The 27,533-nt window shown below is 40.6% G+C and overlaps 3 protein-coding genes across 7 annotated transcripts in view; 1 reads left to right on the top strand and 2 right to left on the bottom strand.

Annotated features, from left to right (window-relative positions):
* Positions 1 to 1,218, bottom strand: part of LOC144606479 (protein NipSnap homolog 2-like) — a 28,300-nt gene extending 27,082 nt beyond the window's left edge. The window contains exon 1 of the mRNA XM_078422628.1: positions 1,052 to 1,218. Coding sequence (XP_078278754.1) covers positions 1,052 to 1,218 — 167 coding nt within the window. The remainder of the gene's footprint in view (positions 1 to 1,051) is intronic.
* Positions 1,219 to 4,586: 3,368 nt separating this feature from the next.
* Positions 4,587 to 12,748, bottom strand: mrps17 (mitochondrial ribosomal protein S17). The gene is made up of 3 exons (XM_078422472.1): positions 12,559 to 12,748; positions 6,052 to 6,186; positions 4,587 to 5,054 (listed from the first exon to the last, which is right to left on the bottom strand). Exons 2-3 carry the CDS (start codon positions 6,172 to 6,174, stop codon positions 4,740 to 4,742), a joined length of 438 nt encoding a protein of 145 aa, XP_078278598.1. The 5' UTR covers positions 6,175 to 6,186; positions 12,559 to 12,748; the 3' UTR covers positions 4,587 to 4,739.
* LOC144606412 (merlin-like) overlaps positions 12,624 to 27,533 on the top strand; it is a 32,542-nt gene continuing 17,632 nt past the window's right edge. For 3 of the 5 annotated variants that reach the window (XM_078422468.1, XM_078422464.1, XM_078422467.1), the window contains exons 1-5: positions 14,823 to 14,947; positions 19,292 to 19,428; positions 21,615 to 21,740; positions 24,547 to 24,669; positions 26,955 to 27,038. In XM_078422468.1, coding sequence (XP_078278594.1) covers positions 19,339 to 19,428; positions 21,615 to 21,740; positions 24,547 to 24,669; positions 26,955 to 27,038 — 423 coding nt within the window. In that variant the 5' untranslated portion in view covers positions 14,823 to 14,947; positions 19,292 to 19,338. Of the gene's footprint in view, positions 12,832 to 14,810; positions 14,948 to 15,286; positions 15,394 to 19,291; positions 19,429 to 21,614; positions 21,741 to 24,546; positions 24,670 to 26,954; positions 27,039 to 27,533 lie in introns of those variants that run through there. The other 2 variants (XM_078422465.1, XM_078422466.1) reach the window with 2 other exon arrangements.

Raw genomic sequence — 27,533 nt, 5'->3', positions numbered from 1 at the left:
CTTCAAAAGTTCAAGCTGGTCTCCCGGTGGCTGAGCACTTCAACTCCCCCTCCCACTCTGACCTTTCTGTCAAGTGCCTTCTTCAGAGCCATAGTGAGGCTCACCGGAAATTGGAGGAACAGCATCTCATATTTTGCTTGGGCAGCCTGCAGCCCAGCGGTACGAACATTGACTTCTCCAACTTTAGATAGTTCCTCTCTTCCCCTCCCCCTTCCCCCTCTATCTTCCTGTCTCCACCTATATCCTTCATTTGTCCCGCCCCCCTGACATCAGTCTGAAGAAGGGTCTCACCCCAAACGTCACCCATTCCTTCTCTCCTGAGATGCTGCCTGACCTGCTGAGTTACTCCAACATTTTGTGAAAGAAACACCTTCGATTTGTACCAGCATCTGCAATTATTTTCTTGGACTTCAAAAGTATGTCAGCACTGAAAGAGTTTTGTGACATCAAAACCATGAAAAGGGGCGTGTAAATGGATATCTTTACGATTCAACTCTGAAAATATACAATATATGACTTAAAGGTTTAAATCTGCGATTTACTGTTTACAATTTTCTTATTGTCTAATCCATCAAACATCTTCACTGCAGATGTAAAACACTGAGTTTAAATAATTGCCTTGCTGATCAGAAACACAAATGTTTCAACTGAGGGACTGGCATAATGATTGAATACCTTGAAGAACAAACTTAGTCCACATTTATGCAATTATAGAGGATGCAATTGCTGCAGATAATGACCTTGACGAAATAAAATCCTCAAATGCGAGTCTCGTAAAAATAAACTTGGAAATAAGGCTTAAAACCAGTCAATTGTAGATGGTTCGGTTCACTGTTTTAAACTGCATGTTAATTTGACGTTCTTTTAGCCGATAACCTGTTGGTGAAAGGCATTTTATTCTGAACAAAGAAGCAGCACAGCGGCACACCTGTCATTTGACAGAAGGGAAAGGGCCTGCCGACAAACTTTACCTCAGTTTGCGCGCTCCGGCAACAACGCTCAGCCACAGGCGGCAAAACAACGGCGGCTGCCAGCCTTTCCGTGCACTGACCTGGTCATGGTTAACGTGGTGATGTCAACATCGAGAGAAAGGGCGCAGTGTTCGCTTCTAACCCGGGCCGTCACCCCCCTGGCACCGGTTGCAAGGCGCAGCATAACTCTGGCCGCCATCTTGCTGTGGAGGTGACATTCACCCCCGCAACGGCAGCGTGTGCGCATGCGCCGCTAGGCGTGTGGGGGCGGGGCGGGGCGGGGCGCGGAGTGGGGGGGGGGGGGGGGGGGGTGAGCCTGGAGTAACCCTGACCCAGCAACCTGGGATCGACTCAAGACTCAGAGTGATACAGTGTGGGAAACAGGCCATTCGGCCCAACTTGCCCACACCGGCCAACAATCTCCCAGCTACACTAGTCCCACTTGCCTGCGCTTGGTCCATATCCCTCCAAACCTGTCCTATCCATGTACCTGTCCAACTGTTTCTTAAACGATGGGATAGTCCCAGCCTCAACTACCTCATCTGGCAGCTTGCTCCACCACCCTTTGTGTGAAAAAGTTACCACTCAGATTCCTATTAAATCTTTTCCCCTTCACCTTGAACCTATGTCCTCTGGTCCTCAATTCCCCTACTCTGGGTAAAAGACTCTATTCCTCTCATGATTTTGTATACTTCTATAAGATCTCCCCTCATCCTCCTACGCTCCATGGAATAGAGACCCAGCCTACTCAATCTCTCCCTATAGCTCACATTTCAATTCCAATGCACTGAAGCTAGTATTTACTCACTGTAGGAAGGAACCGCAGATGCTGGTGTTTTCTATTGTCATATGTCCCAGATAGAACAATGAAATTCTTACTTGCTGCAGCACAACAGAATCTGTAAACATCTTAGGCCCCCTCGGTCATGGCTGACCATGAATCTGTAAACATAGTACACTGTAAACAATATAATAAACGAAAGTTCAGTGTGTGTATATGTGTATATGTACAGTGTAAGAAAATAACTGCAGATGCTGGTACAAATCGAAGGTATTTATTCACAAAATGCTGGAGTAACTCAGCAGGTCAGGCAGCATCTCAGGAGAGAAGGAAGGGTCTCGACCCTAAACGTCACCCATTCCTTCTCTCCTGAGATGCTGCCTGACCTGCTGAGTTACTCCAGCATTTTGTATATATATATACATATTTACAATGTAAAATTGAAAATTGTCCCTAAGTGGGTGTAGGATAGTGTTAATGCGCAGGGATCGTTGGTCGGCGCGTACTCAGTGGACTGAATGCCCTGTTTCTGCACTGTATCTCTAAAATTAAAACGAAATAATAGTGCAAAAAGACAAAATAATAAAGACAAAAGAATAAGAGTGCAAAAAGACAAAATGCTGAAGGTATAACGGGTCAGGCAGCATCTTTGGAGAGAAGGAATGGCTGACGTTTCGGGTTGAGACCCTTTTTCAAACTGGGAGTCAGGTGAGAGGGAGTCTAGAGACATGGAAGGGTAAGGTGTGAAAACGACAGATCAAAGCAGACATTGATCAAGGAAATGTAGAATGGTTAATTTGTTGACTGAGGGGAAGCTGACGATGAGGCATACAAACAGTAAAATTAATCAGGAGGACAGTGAAACAAGTCAGAGAACTGGGGTCAGGGAGGGATGGAGAGAGGGACAGCAAGTGATCGCTGGGTTGCAACCTGCGAGGACAGGCCAAACACTGAAATTGAATCCTTTTCTGCAAGGATAGGTTTGTGTTAATGTGAAGTTATTTTTAAAGAGCGTTTTGATTAATTTGGATAAATGTTAAGTTGCTGAAATTGGGGCTTTAGTATAGTTTAGTACAGTGAAACAGGCCCATCGGCCCAATGAGTCTGCACTGACCAGTGATCCCTGCACATTAACATTATTCTACACACACTAGGAACAATTTTACATATACACCAATCCAATTACCTGTATGTCTTTGGAGTGTGGGAGGAAACTGAAGATCTGGGAGCAAACTCATGTGGTCACGGCGAGAACGTACAAACTCCGTACAGACAGCACCCGTAGTCGGGATCGATCCCGGGTCTCCGTGCTCCAAGCGCTGTAAGGCAACAATTCCAGCGCTGCGCCACCGTGGCCGCCCCTGATTATTGGTTGTTTTTATGTGTGTGTGTGTATAGAAAAATTACAATGGTAATCGGTTAGTATCAGAAAGCTGCTCCATTCCTTAGTGACTTTTCTATGCCTTTCTTGTTCACTATGAAAGCAAGCTAAAAATCATTTGCACATAACAAAAGTGTGCATGGTCTTAGTTGAATGATGAATGGTGGTGTTCTTTTTTAATTGCAAGAAAGAATTTGATGTAATCTCGAAATTGTGATGCTACACTGCAGAATAAACTGAGAAACCTTCTAAATGTGCAAATAGTACTCTGTGGATACTGGAATCTGAAACAAAGTGATGCTGCAAGTACTCCACCCATCAAGTAGCAACCATGGAAAGAGAAACCAATTAAAATTTGGGGTCAACAACCTTTCCTCAAAATTGTAAGGGTCATAGACCTGAAATGTTAACTGTTCTTTCTTTTCACAGGTGCTGCTAAGTTCTTCCAGTACTTGGTTTTATTTTATATAGTACCATGGGCCGTGTGACCAGAGTGCATCTCTGAATTTACTTTTTACTTTCTCTTCTCCTTCTGAAGATGATAACTTTTGTTTGGAATATGATTCCATGCACTAGCTTCTGTCAATTACCCTGTCTTCATGTCCTAAAACAATAGCTGTTTCAACTGTGAGAAGCCTTTGTATTTCTCCGATTTACCTTGAAGCAAAGAAAAAAGGTTTTACAAAAATGCTACATGATGGCAACAACTAAGCTTTGTGGAAGTGACTATTTCATAAATTTCAAATTTATACTAATTCTAATGATATTTATTAAGCAACATCATGACATAGAACTTAAAGTCCAAAGATTGAGCAAGGCCGATTTTCAAAATAATTACCTTTCTAACTTGACAGTTTTATCGCTGAGTTCAATCAATCCACCAAGGTAGAGGAAAAATGCAACCAATCATTTCAAAACAAAATGCATTAATGCCCAAGAAGAGCTCAAACAGGAAACATAACTTTCAAAGGTTGTACACGTTATTACCTATACACAGTAACTCTTCCTTTGTACAACGTAATACCGTATTAATGGAGCATTCTCGAATGGAATGGTTTTTTACTGGGATTTTAATTATACCCATAACCTTGGAAATGTGTGGGAAAGAACTGCAGATGCTGGTTTAAGTTGAAGGTAGGCACAAAATGCTGGAGTAACTCAGCGGGACAGGCTGCCTGTCCTGCTGAGTTCTCCAGCATTTTGTGTCTACCTTGGAAAGGTGCTCCCTGTAGACTATGTGAAAGAGCGAACCACAAGTGGTTGCCAGACATCCAAACACAGATTAAAGTAGAGCTCAAACTTTTTAGCATCCACGCTACTTGCTGCAATGTTGTTACATACAAACTTCTCACAGGCAGCACCACCGTGTCACTCCTTGTCACTCTTATGTTTAATGGATTGAATGTGAGAATATACAATGAAAAGAATTCAGATATTGAGAATTATATGCATTTTATTTTATTCTGTTATTAGAACATCCAATTGAAAGAATATACAAGCTGGGAAAAAGAAACATTATCACATCTTTAAACTATATTGTCTGATTTATTGAAAATAATAAGAACATGAATTTTCATTATAATAACCAGTTCAGATGAACTAATATTTATTCAGCTGAATTAATTGAGGCTTTGTGTTCAGAATTACTCTGTGAAGCATTGACCTCCAAGTTCTTGAATTGATCATTCAGAGATCCCATATCTGAATCAAAGTCTGTGAGGGGCTCGAACATTTTGCTCCCACTGCAACGTTTTTTAGTTATAGGATCGATAATATTTCCAACTTTGAACACAATTTCAGCCAGTTCATGTTTCACGTGTTTGGTTCTTCGTTCAGGTAAAGCCTTCAGAAGCACAATATCACCCACTGTGCACTGTTCTTCAGCATCGTGAGCAAAATAGGTCTTCCTCTTGTTATAAAACTGGGGGGGGGGAAAGAAATGAACAATTTAAAAAACTTACAATTGTAAAAGAAGTGCACTTAGTTTGCATTTAACAATATTGAAAAAAAAAATTAGTTTGTACATTTAGGACCTAAGACATCATTCCTATTTAGGAGCAACAGCCAGTTCTGATAGCTGGAGGGCAATAAAGGTTCCTCAGATGGAGTCCTGGGATGGAGGAACTATCCAAGAAAGAGAAACTAAGCAGACTTGGCCTATACTTTATTCCAAATAATGAGGTCATCTCATTGAAGTATAAACAAAGTATATACAATTCTCAGTGTTTGGCAGAAATCATATTTTCTGGAGAAGCCACAACATGCCAGAGTAGCTTAAGATTGATGAAGAGTCCCAACCTGAAATGTCACCGATCCACGTTCTCCTGAGTTGCTGCCTGATCCACTGAGCTACTCCAGCACATATCTGTATCTCAACTCTTTTATTTTGTGAAATACATGGTAAGTAAAAAATACTTCACACCAAAATGAAAAGATATTTTGGTTGAAAATATAATACAAAATTGAACTGAGAATATGCAAAGCAATTTAAAAAAAGAACATTTCTACAATTAAAACTATGTGTATGATAAAGGGAGTAGAAGTAACGAATAGCCCCATATTAGGGAAATAAAGATTTTAGCGATATGTAGGTTCATTTCTGTGCATCACGTCTACAGATTTGGATCAATGGTCATGGAACATACAAACCCAATATCGTTGGAAATATTGCTCACAGTTTAACAAGTTAAAGGAACAGAAGTTCAGACCGAACCTATCAAAAGCTTATACACAGATTTTAAAAATACTAGAAATAAATCGTGACATTCAAACCCCAAATCACTTTATTCACTGGTATTAAGAGTGATTAAGAACTATGAAAAATTGCATACAAATAACAGTCTTCAAATTGAACAAATGTTCTTTTTTTGTCTTTAACCTGCAAAATATTTTACACATGTCAAAACAGGCTATTTTACCTTTAACAGATATGGATTCAGGACAAGCCTAGTTACTCTGACTTTAGCTGTCTTCAGCATTTTTGTTCCAATCACTTTTCCTATAATCCATTTGGCGTGGACAGAAGCTGTTCTTGTTGACATCTTGTAAAGTACCTGCATTAAAGTGATTGAGTGTAAGTAACACAAAATAGCTCCAAAATATTTGTCTGAAAAGAACTTACATTTATGTTGAAAATTTTACATGATCAGACAATTCCAAAACATACCACCTAACCAAAATAAATGGATTCAATGTCATGTGAGCAAAAACAGCCAATTTATATACAGGTTTTTCAACAATGGTGACGAGATAATGATCAAATTATCATCTTTTCATAATTTATTCAAGACGGTGGGAAAATAATTGACCCCACCCGATCCAAATGAGGGATAAACTATTCTGCCACATTAAGTGTTATTTTTATGTGTATCAAGGGTTCATATTAGTTCAGCAGCATTAAATGTAACCCCTTCCCCAAAAAGACGCTAAAATTCTTTAAAATATTATTTTCATGTACAAATAATTCAGTTTGATAAATTTTGCCCAAAAACTCCAGTAATGCAACATTGTCACCAGTTCTACACTAAAAGAACTGATTTGTGCAAAAGTCACAAATGCATCCTGTATTTATTAACTTCTGACGTATGAGTTTGAGATTGAGCCATACTTAATGATCGAAGGAAGTATGAGATAACTGTCCAGATTAAATAGCTTTTTTCCCTGTTGATAAAGATTTACATTTTGTCATGGAGTACTGTACATTATTTATAGGATTTTTGCATTGTGTTTTATTAACTAGATAGTTCATTCTTAAATTCACTTGGGCCTAGTTTATGGTCATGTGACCAAATGGAGTAACAACAAAACCTGGAAATAGAACATAGTAAAGTATTTAATTACTCATGGTAAGAGTCCTTTTTACAGGTCGTATAACCCTAAGAATTGAATATTCAGGGTTATACGTCCCATAGAAAGGACAGGCAGATGGGAAGAGGAGGTGGGGTAGCTCTGCTGGTGAAGGATGAAATTCAGTCCCTTGCGAGGGGTGACATAGGGACTGACAATGTAGAGTCACTGTGGATAGAGTTGAGGAATTGTAACGGTAAGAAGACACTAATGGGAGATATCTACAGGCCCCCCAAACAGTAGCCTGGATATAGGGTGTAAGTTACAGCAGGAGTTAAAACTGGCATGTAACACTGAGGCTATGGGGGATTTCAATATACAGGTAGACTGGGAAATCAGGTTTGTTCTGGACCCCAAGAAAGGGAGTTTGTAGAGTGCCTCCGAGATGGATTCTTAGAGCAGCTTGTACTGGTAGTAACTTGTCAGTTTATTTGTCGAACTAAATTAAGGCGCATGTTGCAATAAAAAGTGCTTGAACAATTGGTCAGAGAGAAGGCAATTCTGGATTTAGTGTTGTCCAATGAACTAGATTTAATAAGGGAACTCAAGGTAAAGGAACCACTTGGTGGTAGTGACCATAATATGATTAGTTTTAATCTGCAATTTGAGAGGGAGAAGGTTAAATCAGAAGTGTCAGTGTTGTAGTTGAACAAAGGGGACTATGAAGGCATGAGGAGCTGGCCAAGGTAGACTGGAAAAGGATCCTAGCAGGAATGGCGGTGGAACAGCAATGGCAGGAATTTCTGAACATAATCCAGAAGATCAGGATCATTTCATTCCAAACAGGAAGAAATATTCTAAGAGGAGTAAGAGGCAACCATGGCTGACAAGGGAAGTTAGGGATGGAATAAAACTAAAAGAAAAGATGTATAGCATAGCAGAGTAGCAGGAAGCCAGAGGATTGGGTAACTTTCAAAGGACAACAGAAGGTAACAAAACAGGCAATACGGGCTGAAAAGATGAAGTACGAGGGGAAGCTGGCCAAGAATATAAAGAAGGACAGTAAAAGCTTCTTTAGGTATGTTAAGAGGAAAAGATTAGCAAAGACAAATGTGGGTTCCTTGAAGGCAGAAACGGGTGAAATTATTATGGGTAAAAAGGAAATGGCAGAAGAGTTGAACAGGTACTTTGGATCTGTCTTCACTAAGGAAGACACAAACAATCTCCCAGATGTACTAGAGGACAGAGGATCTAGAGAGACAGAGGAACTAAAATAAATTTGCATTAGGCATGAAATAGCATTGGGTAGACTGATGGGACTGGAGGCTGATAAATCCCCAGGGCCTGATGGTCTGCATCACAGGGTACTCAAGGAGGTTGTTCTAGAAATCGTGGACGCATTAGTGATCATTTTCCAATGTTCAATTGATTCAGGATCAGTTCCTATGGATGGGAGGGTAGCTAATGTTATCCCACTTTTCAAGAAAGGAGCGAGAGAGAAAACGGGCAATTTTAGACCAGTTAGCCTGACATCGGTGGTGGGGAAGATGCTGGGTCAATTATTAAAGAGGTAATAACGGTGTATTTGGATAGCAGTAAAAGGATTGGTCCATGTCAGCATGTATTTATGAAGGGGAAATCGTGCTTGACTAATCTTCTGGAATTTTTTGAGGATGTGACAAGTAAAATGGATGAAGGAGAGCCAGTGGATGTAGTGTATCTAGACTTCAGAAAACCTTTGATAAGGTCCCACATGGGAGATTGGTGAGCAAAATTAGAGCACATGGTAGTGACATGGATAGAGAATTGGTTGGCAGGCAGGAAGCAATGAGTAGGAATAAACCGGGTCCTTTTCAGAATGACAGGCAGTGGCGAGTGGAGTGCCGCAAGGCTCGGTGCTGGGGCCGCAACTATTTACAATATATATTAATGATTTGGATGATGGAATAAGAAGTAACACTAGCAAGTATGCAGATGACACAAAGCTGGGTGGCAGTGTGAACTGCGAAGAGGATGTTAGGAGGTTGCAGAGTGACTTGGACAGATTGAGTGGGTGGGCAAATACATGGCGGATGCAGTATAATAATGTAGATAAATGTGAGGTTATCCACTTTGGCAGCAAAAACACAGGCAGATTATAATCTCAATGGTATAAGAAAATAACTGCAGATGCTGGTACAAATTGATTTATTCACAAAATGCTGGAGTAACTCAGCAGGTCAGGCAGCATCTCGGGAGAGAAGGAATGGGTCGCGACCTGAAACGTCACCCATTCCTTCTCTCCCGAGATGCTGCCTGACCTGCTGAGTTACTCCAGCATTTTGTGAATAATCTCAATGGTGTCAGATTAGGTAAAGGGCAAGTGCAACGAGACCTGGGTGTCCTTGTACACCAGTCACTGAAAGTAAGTGTGCAGGTACAGCAGAAGAAAGTGAAGAAAGCTAATGGCATGTTGTCCTTCTGCAGTTGTATAGGGCCCTGGTGAGACCACATCTGGAGTATTGTGTGCAGTTTTGGTCTCCTAATTTGAGGAAGGACATCCTTGCTATTGAGGCAGTGCAGCGTAGGTTCACGAGGTTAATCCCTGGGATGGCGGGACTGTCATACATGGAAAGATTGGAAAGACTGGGCTTGTATTCAATGGTGTTTAGAAGGATGAGAGATCTTATAGAGACGTATAAAATTATAAAAGGACTGGACAAGCTAGATGCAGGAAAAATGTTCCCAATGTTGGGGGAGTCCAGGGGCCACAATCTAAGAATAAAGGAGAGGCCATTTAAAAATGAGGCGCGAAGAAACGTTTTCACCCAGAATTGTGAATTTGTGGAATTCTCTGCCGCAGAAGGCAGTGGAGGCCAATTCACTGGATAAATTTAAAAGAGAGTTAGGTAGAGCTCTAGGGGTAGTAGAATTAAGGGATATGGGGAGAAGGCAGGCACATGTTACTGATTGTGGATGATCAGCCTTCATCACAATGAATGGCGATACTGGCTCGAAGGACCTAATGGCCTCCTCCTGCACCTATTTTCTATGTTTCTAAGTTGTAGTCTGTCAAAATAGCAAGAGAACGTCAATTATTTATAAAATTATTAGCAAAAATTAGATTTAAATAACATGGACATATTGTTAGGTTTAGCAAAGCTGGGTCAGAGTGGGGGGGGGGGGGGGGGTAATTTGGCTACCTTGAACAGACATAATTCAGTTACTGATTATTCTGCTCTTTTTCTATATGATACTGTTGATGATTATACAATTAATGTTACAGCAGATTTTGAAATAGATACGCAGGGTTGGGTGGTTTGTTCACCTTTACCCGCAGTGCCACCCAAGATGTTTGGAAGTACCTGACTGAGACAGTGCAGAGTGCAATTATTTTCCAATAGTTTACTTAGTCAATTACAATAATACAAGCATTTGAGACACCTGTTAATTGCAATGCTCTCTTTTAAAAAAACTCTGAAACAATGCCCCCTGACCAGAGGATATGGCCTTTCAACATCTGTACATCAAGTTTGAAGGGACCCAACCCAAAACTTCACATATCCATGTTCTCCAGAGATGCTGCCTGATCCACTGAGTTACTCTAGCATCTTATGTCCTTTTTTCTATCCATCAATACCTTCCACCATCAGATATATTTGAAATGAATCGAACGAAGTTAATTTCGCAATTTTAAATGAAAGTTCGATAGATTTTTGGATATTAAGGGAATCAAGGAATATGAGAATGGCAAAGGAAAATTAAATTGCGGTAGAAGATTAATTGCTCATGTTTGGGGAGTTCTTTGAAAAAGTAGAAAATCCCATGTATAATAAAAGGAAATTGATGGCTGTACTACATTTTGATTTGCAAAATTCATTTTGATAAGCTGCCCGAGTCTTTGCAATTCTATTATAAAAAGGGCAGTGGAAGCAGAGTCTGTGTTTTTTTTTAAGGTAGATACATGATATGCAAGGAGGTGAAAGGCAATCTTGGGTAGACAGTAATAATAAGTGAAGGTTACAATCAAGACAGCCATAGTCTTGTTAATTAACAGAGGCCTTAATTACCCACCCCTGATTCCTTTGTTTGTTTGTAAAGCATGACCTTGATGAATAGCTGTGTAATGGAAAGATGACCTTCCCCTGCACCTAATTACATTCTTCTGATGCAGTGAGCATAGACCATTCTATTCATAAACCAATATTCCCCAAGAAAAATATTATCATTCAAGAAATCAGTCTGATTAACCTACTATGGATTGACTCTAAACTAATTTCCTCCTTGGGTACAGAGACCAAAACTGCACATGCCATTCCAGCTGCCTGATCCATTTGATGTTTCTATTGCAGATAGACACAATATGCTGGACTCTCAGCAGAACAGGCAGCATCTCTGGAGAGAAGGAATGGGTGATGTTTCAGGTCAAAACCATTCTTCAGACTGCAGAAGGGTCTTGACCCAAAACATCACACATTCCTTCTTTCCAGCGATGCTGCCTGTCCCGCTGAGTTAATTCAGCATTTTGTGTCTATCTTCGGTTTAAACCAGCATCTGCAGTTCTTTCCAACAGACATTTCTGTTACATTTATTTATTTCAGATTTATAGTGCTTCCACGCTGTATGCTTCTATGACAAAGCATAGGCGGTTATTCCATGGTTTATAATGAATTCTAGTTAGTTCAGTATAGCTGTACGTGAGTTTGGTTTATTATCATGTGTACTAAAGTCATAGAGTTTTACAGCGGGGAAACAGGCACTTCAGCTCAACTAGCCAACATGTCCCATCTACACTAGTCCCACCTCCCTGCGTTCAGCCCATATCCCTTCAAACCTGTCTTATCCATGTGTCTGTCTAAATGTTTCTTAAATGTTGCAATAGTACCTGCCTCAATTACATCCTCTGGCAGTTCATTCTATACACCTGTCACCATTTGCATCAGAAAGTTACCCCTCAGATTCTTATTAAATCTTTCCCCCCTCACTTTAAACCTATGTCCTCTGGTTCTCAATTGTCCTACTCTGGGCAAGAGACTTTGTGCATCTACCTGATCTATTCCTCTCAAGATTTTGTACACCTCTATAAGATCAATCCTTATCCTTCTGAACTCCAAGGAATAGAGTCCCAGCTTGCTCAACCTCTCCCCTTAGCCCAGGCCTTCAAGTCCTGGGAATATATATATATATACACACATATATATATATATGTATGTGTGTGTATGTGTATACTGAACTTTTTTTCTCTCTCGCTTATTATATTGTTTACCGTGTACTATGTTTACATATTCTGTTGAGCTGCTGCAAGTAAGAATTTCATTGTTTTATTTGGGAATGACAATAAAACACTTGACTTTTGACATCCTCGTAAATAGGTAAAGTAAAACACATACATACATTTTCATTTATGTAAAAGTATGGGTTAAAAACAGTGAGTTTGACCCTTGCTAATCTCTTCCTTTCAGTGTTGTTTGGGACAGTTGAACCTCGGTGTGCACCTCCTTTCACGGCCCCCCGTGCTCCTGAAGTCCGCGACTCCGGGGAAACGCTAAGGCGGCGGACCCGTTTCCAGAGCATGCGCGGTACCTCGTTGCTCCCACCTTGGCAGCGGAGCGCAAGAAACCGCACCGGGCCACACAACAACTTCATAATGTCGCACTTACCTGGGGATCAAGACCTCGGGTGCTTCAAATAGTCTGCCGAACCCCGCAATTCGGTCATTCACTCACGCACCCATCCGGCCTCAGTCCGCGTGTTCCCACTCGACGTAGATCGATCCAGGAGCGGCGTAACCCAAGCATGCGCTGTGGGCGCTCCCGCCTGGTTGCCCCGCAGCGAGGAGTCGGGAACCACCGCCTCTGCTGGCCGACTGTGACATTGCAGCTCCGGTTCAATTACACTCCACACCCAGCCTCCTGCACTCTACAATGTTTAGGGTTAGTTTATTGTCACGTGCACCGAAGTACAGTGAAAAATGTTTGTTGGATGTTAACCAGCCAGCAGAAAGACAATACATAATTACAATCGAGCCATTATTCTTAATTGCTTACTGTATGTTCAAGAAAATAACTGCAGATGCTGGTACAAATCGAAGGTATTTATTCACAAAATGCTGGAGTAACTCAGCCGGTCAGGCAGCATCTCAGGAGAGAAGGAATGAGTGACGTTTCGGAACGTCACCCATTCCTTCTCTCCTGAGATGCTGCCTGACCGGCTGAGTTACTCCAGCATTTTGTGAATAAATTACTATATGTTCTTCTTGTTACTTGCGAGCAGAGCATCAAGGCACATTCCTTGTATGTGTACATACTTGGCCAATAACCTTATTCATACTCATACTCACAGTGTACAGATACATGATAAGGAAATAACGTTTAGTGTAGAATAAAAAAGGTAATCTATTGACAGTATACCATTATGTATCATTATATTAATGTATTATATTAATAATGTATTATCTTTCCACTGACTAGTTAACACGTAACAAAAGCTGTACACTGTACCAAGGTATATGTACGATATGATACAATAGTTTTATTTCAAAGGTAGACACAAAGTGCTCGAGTAACTCAGCGGGACAGGTGGCCTGCTCTGGAGAGGAATGGGTGATATATCGGGTCGAGATCCTTCTTCAGACTGATGTCAGGAGAGTTGGCGGGACAGGTAGAATGTAGTTGGAGACAGTAAGACGTGGGAGAACTGGGAAGGGGGAGGGGATGGAGAGAGAGGGAAAGCAAGAGCTATTTGAAGTGTTCATACCGCTGGGGTGTAAGCTACCCAAGCAAAATATGAGGTGCTGTTCCTCCAATTTGTCCTGGGCTTCACTCTGACAATGGAGGAGGCCCAGGACAGAAAGGTCAGATTGGGAATGGGAGGGGGAGTTAAAATGCTGTGCAACCGGTAAATTAAGGCAGACTGAGCGGTGGTATTCAGCGAAACGATCGCCTTGCACCGATGTACAGAAGTTGACACCTGGAACAACGGATACAGTGGATGAGGTTTGAGGAGGTGCAAGTGAAGGGTGAGAGACTGGGAGGAGAATAGTTATTTTAAATTAATAAAACAGGAAAAGCATCAACTAGAAATGTGAAATTCAAAAAATTGACATATTTCAATGAAATTGTTGAACCTAATATTAAATCTGAAAGGCTACAAAGTGTCCAGTCAAAAGATGAAATGTTACTTGAGCTTATATTGAGTTTTTTTTAAAGCAAATGTTGAAGCAGGATGCAGAATTAAGGTGGCAGGCAAATGGAAAAAAAAACACACTACAACCATATTTTTATGGCTTTTTGAGCTTTCTGTAGAACTGTAAGGTTGGAAGACATAACATGTTTCTGTGGGTTAGTGAGTAAATATTTCATTCAATAACATTGCCATTCGCGGGGGTGTTTTAAGGAGATGTGTTTTGGTCCAGAAATTTTGCGGTGGGTATGTTTCCAGTTTGTGTGAAGTCTTTTGGGTGGGTTTTGAATGGAGTTTTTTTTAGGGGGGGGAGTTGCTTTTTTTAAGGGGGGGGGGGAGGAGGGGAGAAGGGAGGAAGAGAAGAAGGGAGGAAGAGAAGAGGGGAGGAAGAGAAGAGGGGAGGGGAGGAAGAGAAGAGGGGAGGAGGAGAAGAGGGGAGGAGGAGAAGAGGGGAGGGGAGGAGAAGAGGGGAGGAGAGGAGATGTTATGTTTGCTGGGAGCTGTTTTGTGCAGGGAAAAGTTTGCTTGTATGGGAGGGGAAAGTCTGCGTGGAGGGGGCGGTGCTTTTGCGCGGTGCCGCGTCTGGTGAAGGGGCGGAGGGAGGAGGGTTTGTGCGAAGTTTTGCTTCATCCTCACTGGAGGGCGCGCTCCGCCATTCGCCGTTGTGCAGCGGTGGCTCTCCCTCCCCTTTGCCCAGCCAACAGCCAGTGTCCGCCTCCCGGCGGTTTTATCCGACGTATGGCCCAGTTAGTGGGGTTGCTGTGCGGTTCGTCGTCGCTTTAAGGCCGTTCCGTTGCTGGTGGCGAATCGTACGGACTCGCTGTAACTCCAGTCCGGGGCTGGTATCTGGCTGGGCCTCCACCGACGGTGAGTCCTCCAAACACAACTCAAAAACTGTACTTAAATTCAACGAAACGCCCATTAATCAATATCTGTGGGTTACTTCGGAAAGTTGCCATTCGTTTCCGTGTGAAAGCACTGTATTACAACAGTTTAGTGTTGGGCCTACAGAACGTTTAATCCCTTTAGAGAAATGTTATTTTTAACGTTTATTTTGTTATCACCAATGTTCATTCCACTCATGGAAATGTACCTCCAATTAGAGATAATGAGTCTGGAGAAGGATCTCGGCTCGAAATGTCACCCATCCCATCTCTCCAGAAATGCTGCCTGAGTTACTCCAGCTTTTTGTTTCTATCTTTACAGGTGATCGGTACATATTTTCCACTATTAACGTTTTAGTCTCATTATTTATTTGGTTTGCGTTGCCAAATTAATTACCGAGGAGAGACAGCTGACCCTTCAAACTTGAGGTAAATCCACTTTAAAAATAAATTCATGTCTGCTGTCCCTTCGCACCAGTCCAGACGTTACAAGTAATCAATGAAGGCCTTGTTTATCTGCACACAGGACGCTGGCAAAAAAAACATTTCAAAGGGAAAGTTCTGCAATACCTCGGTTTTTCCACAGAATCACACCACAGTACAGAATTGAAGGAGAACTATTAGATTCATTTTAATTTATCCACATTAAAAATCCTAAAATCTCCCATTTACAGTATCTAGTTCTCAATTCACTAATTTAATGTTATCTGTGAATGTAGGTGTGTATTCTCTGTTCTGAAAGGTCATCTAGTCTTTGTTACTCTTTACTGATATCATCCCAGATGTTATCCTTTTAAATGTCTCCTCCCCCTTTGGTAAATCTTTCAAGATTTGAAGTAATATGTTGGATTTGCTTGACTCTTTTTCTTAACCAATTTGAAAACTGATTTCTAGTGTCACTCACTATTCAGAGTTATGTTTTGTTATTCTGAGTCTGTTGTATCTTTGACTATTGATTGCCACATTAAATACTGTATTTTGACTACAGTCTTCTGAAAACACTGTTTAATTTGATGAGGGATTGGTGTTTTACTGCTTTTCACAATATTATTCAACATTCTTCTGTTTTTACACTTTTAAATTCAGTCTTATGAAGCCAAAAGGAATGACTTGATTTCAAAGGCTGCTTGACTTGTATGCCTCAAACATTGTTCTGTTTTTTTAAACTGCATCAATGGAACATAATTCATTCTGAGACCCCCAAGAATCTTTCAACTTTGTTCTTGGACATGAAAATCATGAGGTCTCCCCACATCATCTTGATCTGTTTGTTATTTGCCAGCTTGTGCTTTTGGAGCTTATTTTGTTTAAAACCCCAAAGCAATTACATAATATTTCAGACTGCTGTTCTAATGCTTTATCAATATTGTTCATGAGTTGAAATGTGTTTTGGGATTAACATTTAATTTTAAGGAAAAATATGAACAAAAGAATTAAGTTTTCAAATTGCTGCATTCCATGTTGAGTTTTCCATTTGAGCAGGATTGTTTCTGACCATCTTTCACACCGTCTGTTCTTGGCTTGAGTATTATCTGTTTTCCAAGTGTATCTTGCACCTCAGGAACCTTTTCCATTTAATACCTAATTACATGATACTTTGATTTTAGCAATGAAATGGAGGGACCCTACTCCATTCATTGGGTTGTGGAAAGCATCATGTGATGAGATTTGAATTCACTTTATTAACAGAAATCTGGAATACTCCATTGAATCTGGACAGAGACTTTGAACCAACAGATAATTTGAGAAGAATGAACTTGCATCATTTTCATAATCTTTCTAATAATCTATTAAAACAAGGCATAACTGACTACCCGTCAAACCATGTTTTGCGGTGACCAGAGGCAAAGCTCTCAGACCTGTGCTTGGAGCTTTTAAAATCATTTAGTGTCTGTTACAAACCTACGGAATATTTCTCTTTAAAACTTAACAGTTTAAGTTTGTGGTATGCAACCCCTGCCCACATAGTTGTAAGTCACAATGGGTTTTTATTGGACAAAACACTTGCAGGCTTGATTCAAGGTCTTGTGTATCTATCTATTCCCATCAGTTCCGCATTCCATCCTGGTGGTGTGTGAGCAAGGTAGGGTAGGATTTCAGGATTTTACCTTTCTTGTGCAATTGAACAGAACCAACAGAATGAACAGCTAGGTAGTGCATTACTATTGTTGTAAAACAATGGATCTATCAATAATTTGGCTATAGCATAATTATGCAACGTCTCAGTGGCCAGTTACATATGTTTCATATCCCTAAGTTAACTTGCCCAAATAAAATCTAGCAAATCTGAGCTTTGAAGTAAAATTTCTGATGAGAAGCTCCTTTAAAGTCCAATGGATCCCTTGCATGATGATCAGAAAAACACAAAAATATTCTGTTCATTCAACGAAGGGAAAAAATTAATCTCGTGCAGAGTATTGTTAATCCACGATATCTATATACTAAAACTCTCTGTTTGTTTGTTCCTGAACAGCCAAAACGGTACACAATAGTGCGACAATTTTAGGCCCATCTTACAACGTTGTCCCTTTGGTGCTAATGGAAGAAGTTTCATTGAAATCGGTGTTATATTTTTTAAGTTATTCACATTTTAAAGTTTAAATCTATCTCGTAGGGAGGGGGAGGAGGGAGGGTAATGGGGGTGGAGGGGTGGGGAGGGAAGGATGAGGGGGAGGGGGGGAAGAGAGGGTACTGCAGGAGAGGTTTGGGCCCAACTGCTCCACTTGGTCTAGTATATATACATTTAAAAGTCTTTCCAAAGGCGTCATGCTAGCTACTTATGAATTGAAAGAGAATTGTCAATTATGTTTCAAAGCACCGATAAAGCCCTGTACCATCTTTAAATAATTCAGCAAAAGATTTTCTCATCCACCTGGATTAGTGGATGGAGTATGATTTTTCACACAGAAAGCATCATCTCCAACGTTGCAGCTTCCTTGCATTAAATTGTATTCTGATCCTGGTCTGGGATTTGAATCTTCAACCTACTAAACAGACCTGTCGTTTGGAATTCTTTCTGTAGTCTTAAGATGATTGAAGGCTTCTAACCCTTTAGCTTGATATCACAGTAGAAGAACGGCATAACATGAATTTGATCGGAGTAATTTCAGTCAATTTTGTATCAGCTACTTTTGGAAAAATATTTGAACCGGATAGAAATTATTTCCAGTTGATCCATTATATTTTATTTAATGCAATCCATCAAACAGGTTTATTTATTTTTGAGTTTTGATGCACTTCCCATGTTGTTTTTAAATGTTAACAAATAACCAAAATAAAAGTAATTATTTTTCTTCAAATGTTTGAAAAGATTAGAGTAATGAAAATCCAGATAGGCAATTATGTTTGAATTGAAATAAGTAAAGGATGAAACTTCAGCACAGTGAGGAGTAATCCACCACTCGGATAAACCACCTGCTTCTTTAGCAAACCCCATTATCACAAATGGTCTCCTCTTGCATGATTTTTGAGATGGGAGCTATGTTATAGTAATCATAATAATCATAATCATACTTTATTAGCCAAGTATGTTTTGCAACATACGAGGAATTTGTTTTGCCATTCAGTCATACCAATAAAAAGCAACAAAACACAAAATACATTTTAACATAAACATCCACCATAGCGACTCCTCCATATTCCTCACTGCGATGGAAGGTGAAAAATACGTTCAATCTCTTCCCTTCTTTGTTCCCCTGCGGTCGGGAGCCTCGGGCCTTCCGTTGACGGGACGATCTTGACTCCCGTAGCCAGCGGTGGGCCCTCCGTGTTGGGGCGATCAAGCTCCTGCATCGGGGGGGAGGGGAAATCGGAGCTGGTCGAAACCTTCTACGATTTGGAGCTTGCCGACATCGGTCTCTACCCGAGACTACGAGTTCCTCGATGTTGAAATCCGCAGGCCGCAGTTGGAGCATCGATCCCAGGCAAGGGATCCCATGCTCCGATGGTATGTCCACGTCCCCACAGTGGGGCTCAAAGTCAGTCTCGAGCAAGGCAGCCTGCTCCATGATGTTATGACGCAGAGCGACCGGAGATACGATCCGGAAAACAATTGCATCTCTGGCAAGGGAAGAGATTGGAAAAAATAGTTTTCCCCCGCCCACCCCCCTGCATAAAACATACCAGAGAACATTAACACATACTTTTAAAACACACTAAAAATAACAAAAAAGACGAAAAAACAGACAACACCGTTGGCGAGGCTGCCATCGCTGACGGCGCCAACCGGTGGTATACAGCATAAACTGCTGTATATAATTGGACAGATATATGGCTTATAAATTGTCTCAATGGTACACATAGCATTAATATTGCTTTCTCTTGTTAGGTTTAAAACTATTCTTGAAATATATCATCAAAGGTTTTGGAAGCAAAATGTCGATAATGGGCTTAAAGAAAAAACAACCTAAAACCTTTAAAGTTAAGGTTATTACCATGGATGCAGAAATGGAATTCAGTTGTGAGGTAAGAGAGAGTTTATCTTTTAGATTTAGACTTTTTTTTGACATTTTGCGTCCTCTGATTGTTCCAAGGTAATAAAGAGGTCAGTTCTGTTATCTAGGCAAATTCAGCCACTGATTAGTGTAAAGTAATGTACAATGGCAAATGAGATGTTGGATCTACTATGTTGCTGGCAGTTGTAATTATGTGGAGTTGAATGTGAGTCACTTGATTTAAGTTGTGAAAAGGTTCTATTTTTTTCAAATATTGCAAGTGAATCTTATGTTTTACAAGAGATTGTTGAACTCTGTTCATTAATTAATCTGAAGGATGGTATTTCTGAAATGTTGCATTCTTCAGTATTGAAGTATAATCCAGAGATAATGCTCACAACCCTGGAGTGGTGCTTGAACCAATAGCCATCTCATTGAGACGAGATGTTACCAACTGCAGTTGCAACTGTATGGTCAATCAAAGTCTCTTGAGGAGCATCACTGGTTTTCTAATTTACAAAAAAAAAATTAATATAAGATTTATAGTTGTGCAGTAATAATGAAATATCTGTCAAAATGCACTAGAATTTTTACTGTAATAATGAATTGTAAAATTGAATGTTCTCTCATTTGGAAGATTAGATAATCTTTCATCATTCACTCATGTTAGGTTAGTTAAATTGGATATATTAATGGAGAAAAATATGTATTTTAGCAATTCTGAATCTTGGATGTCATTTTATTAGAACCAATCATAGTACACTCTCATACTTAGTATGATTGCGCCTAATGTATAGTAGGATTGCCACTGAGCTGTATGCAAGTACAGACGTTCAATGTACTTGGGTCCATGTGACAGTAAAGTGCCAATGAACCATTAAACTCTTGCCCAACTAAAAAGATCCTCAAGTTCTTTGAGTATGCGTACTTTTCATCCTAGTTTAAGTTTTGTTTTGGGTACTTCAATAAGAAAAGGTATCCGCATTTATTTACAAACATGTCATTTTCTAATAAAATTAATTTGGCTGCTGCATTATGAGCCTTAACATATTAAATACTTTTTTATGTTCTATCATTTCTGAAGGCCGCATGATTCATTCAGGTGTATTGTTCATATGTTCGTAACTTTTAATAATATTTTCCAATGATGAGTGCCAAGCTATTTCAATGTTGGGATTGTTTATGTTGGCCAAGACTAGTTTTGGTCTTACTGATCATCCAAACATTTTTTCCAGTAGAGATGATGATAAATGCTATTGGATAGTGGACCTTTGATTTGGTCTAACGCTCCCTTATGCGGGGGGAAGAGAGAGAGAGGATGAAGGTCACCAGCATCTCGGGCATCAGAGTAGCCCTTTTTAGAGATAGCATTGCTCAGCCCTGTCAGGGAAAGGACAGGAGAAGGTGTTCTCAATGTTGCTCTTCTAATAATAATTAACTGGCCAGCAGATCATGGCTGGCAGTCGGCCCCTTTCAGTGGTTAAAAACTGACATTAAACGTAATTCTTGGTATGTGGAACATATGCACTCTCCTCGATAGAGAAGGCACAGTGAGGTCCCAGTGAAGAACAGCCCTCGTAGCCAGCATGCTGTAGGATCGGTATTGCTGCTCTCACTGAGATGTAATGTGCTGATGACGAAACACTGTCTGGACTACACCTTTTTCTGGAAGGACAAATCTGAAAATTAAGATTTGCCATCTGTGCCACATTCCTTTAATAGCTTCCCAATTTATTTGGCGGTGTCAACAGATGTGTCATGAAGCATCGTTTCCTCCTCACCGACTCCTGACACGTTAGCATCGTCAGCGCTTCTGTTCCTACCCTGACCTGCAGTGATGATGACGACAAGGAGGCATTTTGTGGGAACCTTGACTTTCTGGTGAAGTCAACTCCTGTAAGCAATAAGCCCGCATTACTTGGTGATTTCAGTGCGAGTGTTGGGAGCAATTGTGAGATGTGAGGAGTTCGCATGAGCTTGGAAAGGCAAACAGCAACAGGCCCCTCCTGTTGACCATGTGTGTGTATGGAGAATAATCCTGCCATCAACATAGGGGAACTTGAATCCCTTGTTCACCTGAGCTATTGTGGGTGCCTTAGCCATTTAATCTTTGCATAATGTCACCCAAGGCTATATTGTCCAGGCCGAGAAATGCATGAACAATTAATATTGAAGAGCAAATTGAGATATTATGAACTTGTTTTTTTTGTATTGCAGGTGAAATGGAAAGGAAAAGATCTTTTTGACTTGGTGTGTCGAACAATTGGATTACGGGAAACCTGGTTCTTTGGGCTACAATACATTGTAAAAGATACATTTGCATGGTTAAAAATAGAGAAAAGGGTTTGTATCAAGTTTTTATTCGGTTTAATATGAATATTGTTTCTAGAAATCAAGAAAATTGAGAAATATTACATTGAAATGTCTAAAACTGAGCTATCAAGAGTATTATTTGCAATTTTTAAACTTATGATTATGCTTAAAAATTAATAGGATATTAAAAGTATCATCTTAAAATGTTATCTGGAGTATAAAAATCGGCTGAATTTTGACAAACGTTAGGAAAATTTACTGTCAGTAGTTCTGAATTGTAGTTTATAAATATTTGAAATTGTAGTTTATAAATATTTATTGCAAAAGTAATAGATTTGAATAGACCAGCTATTTTTATTAAACCATGGTTAATAGTGGCCAAATAAGCACCAGCCGCCAGGTTCTGCAAGCCAGGAGACGATGTAGCTTGAGCATTGGTCGCCTTTGTGTCATAAATTGGCAAACAATTGATAGATATATCATATCATATCATATCATATATATACAGCCGGAAACAGGCCTTTTCGGCCCTCCAAGTCCGTGCCGCCCAGTGATCCCCGCACATTAACACTATCCTACACCCACTAGGGACAATTTTTACATTTACCCAGCCAATTAACCTACATACCTGTACGTCTTTGGAGTGTGGGAGGAAACCGAAGATCTCGGAGAAAACCCACGCAGGTCACGGGGAGAACGTACAAACTCCTTACAGTGCAGCACCCGTAGTCAGGATCGAACCTGAGTCTCCGGCGCTGCATTCGCTGTAAAGCAGCAACTCTACCGCTGCGCTACCGTGCCGCCCTAATATAATTGAAGTTACTAATAAATAATTGTGGAAATACAATGAAAACAGAAATGTGTGATGGATTATTCAGGAACAGGCAGCATCTATTGAGTGATAAAGATGTGGTCAAGTTTGAGTAGTCCAATGATTGCTCCAAACATTTCCATGCTGCTAATGATCTATTTTATAGATCTTCAAAATATCTTTGAAGCCATGTTTTACAAACAAAACAAACTTTGTAAATAAAGTCTAAACATTTTTATCATTTGAAATGGCACTGCTGTCATAACTAATAATAATGCTCGATGAAGGCGGTGTTCTAGTTATGCTGGCTCTTGTCATCTCTTTGATGCAATTGATTTAAATGGCCAGTTTGATGTAGCTGAAAATGTCTTACGAGAGAAGTTTTCAAAGATGCCTAAAAACAGGGAACTGCCGATGCTGGGTTACGCAAAAAGACGCAAACTGCTGGAGTAGCTCATTGGGTCAGGCAGCATCTTTGGAGAATAATGATAGGTGGTGTTTTGGGTCGGAACCCTTCTTCAAAGATATCTATTTGGATATGTGTATGAGGGACCTAGAATGAATGTATATTTCACACCTCCTCTAAGGGTATGCTAAATTGCCTTCTGCTAATTCTGAAAGCTGATACAACCCTCCCAGTCCTTCCAAATTTGGCGGGAAGTTTCCGCTTTCTTATTTCATTTCCGCCATTCCAATTTCGCCTCACATTTTCCCGCAAAACAGTCGGTAATTGCAGTTTGTCAATTCGGTCACTAAGGGGTTCTATGAGAAATCCCCCCGGTCTGGAAGTCTCCCCGAAAATATGGCACCTAGACTGGGCAAGGCAGACAATCTTGACCTTATCGGGGCTTCCATGGCCAATCGGTGAGTTGAATTTCCAACCTGCGGCCGGGGCTCTGGAACTCCAGCCCAGCTGGAGCCAGCACATCTATCCCCATAGCCGATTTCCTTGGCCAGCTGTATAAACTAGCAAAGCTCTGGAACCAAGAGTGCCAGAAAATCAGTGGTGGAACTGTAATGAGTAAATATTAAATTTAAGTGCAAGATTATATAACTATATTAATTAATTAAGACGAGGTTAAAATATGAAACACAGCAGAAAAGCCAATTGCCACCTTTTTGGGCTGATTATCAATTAATGTGCGAATTTACTTCAAGTACTTCCGTGTGCTTAGTCGAGTCGCATATATCAACATATATCAGCATATATCGCATATATTATTAGTTATGACAGCAGTGCCATTTCAAATGATAAAAATGTTTAGACTTTATTTACAAAGTTTGTTTTGTTTGTAAAACATGGCTTCAAAGATATTTAGAAGATCTATAAAATAGATCATTAGCAGCATGGAAATGTTTGGAGCAATCATTGAACTACTCAAACTTGACTGCATCTTTATCACTCAATAGATGCTGCCTGTTCCTGAATAACTTAGTTATTCATAACTTAGTCATACATTTTATGACCATTGTTTTATTCAATACGAAGAAAATTAGGATGTGTAAAAAGCAAAATAGAAAAAACAAAATAAAACAAATTTTCTTTGTGTTGCAAAAAGTATCTCTGTTCAATAACCTTTCTATAAATAGCAGAATATATTTATGATAGGCCGGACATTGTACATATAGTCCAGGAACTACAGACTGTTGGAAATAATAGTCCTTTTTCACACATGAATGTAGCCCAATTGGCGTGCATACTTTATTTTTGCTGAAAAGTTGCATTTCATGCCATATTATGAATTTTGATGTAAAATTCTGAATTTTGGACATCAAAATTATGAATTTGTAAAATCAAATGTTGGGAGGTCTGCTGATGTATAGAAGTTTGGTATCCATGAATGTGGTGAATTTTTGTCTCAAATCTTTAACATACAAGTAATTATGCAATACTGTTGCTTTTGAGAAAAACAATTTCAACTTCAATTTTATATACTTGTTAAAGTTTGAGATTTCCATCAATGGTAGGATTTTTTTCTTTACATGAATCAGGGAATTTGTTTTTTGTTGTATTACTCTATACAGGTGCTGGATCAAGAGGTACCCAAGGAGGATCCAATTACATTTCACTTCCTGGCTAAATTTTATCCTGAGAAAGTGGAAGAAGAACTTGTCCAAGAAATCACCCAGCACCTTTTTTTCCTGCAGGTACATGTCCACATTTCTCCTATAGATTACTTTTATGATGTTATCATAAGAAATTGTTTATTTGTTTAGGAATCAATCTGAAGCTGCTAGAAAATGATGCTTTTGCGTGAATAAGCACGGAGTCAGGGGGTATGGAGAGAAGGCAGGAACGGGGTACTGATTGAGAATGATCAGCCATGATCACATTGAATGGCGGTGCTGGCTCGAAGGGCCGAATGGCCTCTTCCTGCACCTATTGTCTATTATACCCAGTAGTATGTTACAGAAGAGTTTGGTTTGTGGACAACAGAAAGATGTGTTTATTTTCTGAACAGTAATGGGCCAAGCAGAGTTTGCGATGCCTCGTCGTGAGGCAGTAAGGAAAATGAGAGTCACAGCTGGCAGAGGAGCTAGCTTCAGGAGTATAGTTAAGTGTTGCTAGAGTGTGCATTCATCTGTTGACTAAATATTTGGGGTGAGAGAGAAGAAAGTATTTAAATTTTAGTGAGGAAATGGTAAAACAAAAAATCTTACAAATAAATAAACTTTGACTGGACTAAACCTAATTTTAAATATTTAAAAATAATGTTAATTCAGTGCTGAATATTTATATGCATGAATTAAATACAACATTGAGAATGTTTAAAATCAACTTCGGCACATGGAGCAATGATACTGAATTAATTGTATGTTTTAGTGTAGTTTAGAGATACAGCACGGAAACAGGCCCTTCGGCCCACGTACGTCCCTGTACGCTAACACTATTCTACACACCCTAGGGGCAATTTACAATTATACTTAGCCAATTAGCCTACAAATCTGTACATCTTTTGGCGGCGCTGCCCTAGCAGCTGCGGCTCACCTGCGGTCCATTTGTCTTTGTGTTTTTGTTGTTTTTTTTGTCTTAATTGTAGTTGTGATGTGGTGTTTTTGTGTTTGTGTACTGTGTGTGTATGTGGGGGGGGGAGGGGGGGAACTGTAACATTGTAAATAGATGTCCCTTCCGAACGGAGACCCGACCTTTGTTTTCTGGGCCGTGTCTCCGTTCCTGCTGCGGCCTACCATCGGCCCAACTCCTGGAGCTGGCGGCCTCCAGGGCTCTGGTTCGCAGAGCCCGCGGATCGGACTTACCATCACCGGAGCCGGCCGTCTTCGGAGGCTGCGGGAGCGGCTGCGACTCGCCTTAGGCTCGGGCCGCGTTAATGCCGACATCGGGAGCTCCGGCAGCGGCAGTGGGTTCACCCGCCCCGGATCGCGGGGCGTGGGGCGCGGACATTTCACCGTCCGGCGCGGCCTAAGATGGCCGCGGGATATTTCTCTGCTGGGCGGGGGCTTCAATGTCGGGAGCCACGACCGCCCCGACGTGCAACAACAGCGGCAGCAGCAGCGTGTTCGCCCGCCCCGGATCGGACTTATCATCAGCGGAGCCGGCCGTCTTCGGAGGCTGCGGGAGCGGCTGCGACGCGACGCGCCTTGGGCTTGGCCCGCTGTGGACCGTCCGGCGCGGCCTGCAACCACAACAACCTGACTGCGGGCGAGGACAGCAGGAGAAGGGAAAGACATTGTGGCCTTCCATCACAGTGAGGAGAGAGAGGACTGGAGGAGACTCACTGTGATGGATGTTTCTTTGATGGATGTTTCTTTTTTTGTGTGTTTTTGGGGTTGGGTAATTTGAATGCCTATTTAATGCTTTTATTGTTGGACTGTGTTTTTGGGGGTTTTGGGGTTGTGTAATTTGAATGCATATTTAATGCTTTTATTGTTGGGCTGTGTTTTGGGGGTTTTTGGGGTTGTGTAATTTGAATGCCTATTCAATGCTTTTATTGTTGGACTGTGTTTTGGGGTTTTTTTGGGGTTGTGTAATTTTAATGCTTATTTAATGCTTTTATTGTTGGACTGTGGGTGACTGAATTTCGTCCAATATTGGATGACAAATAAAGCTATCTTGAATCTTGAATCTTGGGTGGAAACTGGAGCTCTTTGGAGAAAACCCATGCAGGTCATGGGGGGAACGTACAAACTCCGTACAAATAAGCACCTGTAGTCAGGATCGAACCCGGGTCTCTAGCGCTGTCAGGCAGCAACTCTACCCCTGCGCCACCGTGCTGCCCTATGTTGGTTCATATAGGGCACAAATTGGTATGTTGGCTCGTATTGGATTATTCATATAATTAGTGAGTTTTGGAACTTTGACCCAATGTATTTGCCTGACAGTATCATATAATTGAAAGCAAGAATTAAATTGTCATATGCTTGCGGAATGGATACTTAACTTTGAATTAAATATATATATTTTTCCCCTATAGGTGAAGAAACAGATTTTGGATGAGGAGATTTACTGTTCCCCTGAGGCTTCCGTTCTGCTGGCATCTTATGCTGTTCAAGCAAAGGTTTGGTGCCCATAATCAATTTAAAAGTCAGATATATCACATCAGCCGTCGCACTGCTTTATTTTTTCATCAAGGGAAAGACAAATGTAGGTACTCAGGATCAGGTCCCAGATTGAATAATTGCCATAGTACACACTTGACTTAATTTGCAGCTGAATGCATTGAGCAACATTAAATACATTAATGTAAGGATTGCTTGTTAACTGAGCCTTGTTAACTTAATGGTTGTTAAATAGACATGAATTGCTGAGAATTTGGGGAAAAGAGCTGCAAATACATCTCCCCGCACACTGGAATTCCTACCTTCATCTTTAATCTTATTTAATTTGTGCTGTATCCATGAGTTTTGTTTAGTGTAAAAGAACTGAGGGGCCATACAGAGCATTTCTGACTACTGGACTCAGTGGCTTGAGGAACTGTGGGCTTGATAGTGAGACCAGGCAAGATGGAAATGTTCTCATTGCTGGTGTACAGAGCTGTTGGCTAGTGGCCAAC

Source organism: Rhinoraja longicauda, chromosome 26, assembly GCF_053455715.1.
Source record: "Rhinoraja longicauda isolate Sanriku21f chromosome 26, sRhiLon1.1, whole genome shotgun sequence".
NCBI lineage: Eukaryota > Metazoa > Chordata > Chondrichthyes > Rajiformes > Arhynchobatidae > Rhinoraja > Rhinoraja longicauda.
The sequence above is the reverse complement of the archived record's forward strand: the minus strand, read 5'-3'. Positions and strand labels throughout refer to the sequence as shown.

What these genes read in the sequence shown, in the direction of transcription:
- mrps17 (XM_078422472.1), bottom strand. Translation starts at nt 6,174, where the DNA reads ATGTCAACAAGAACAGCTTCTGTCCACGCCAAATGGATTATAGGAAAA. An exon ending in TGAATCCATATCTGTTAAAG is followed by an intron (nt 5,055 to 6,051) that starts GTAAAATAGCCT and finishes CCCCCCCCCCAG; the next exon opens with TTTTATAACAAGAGGAAGAC.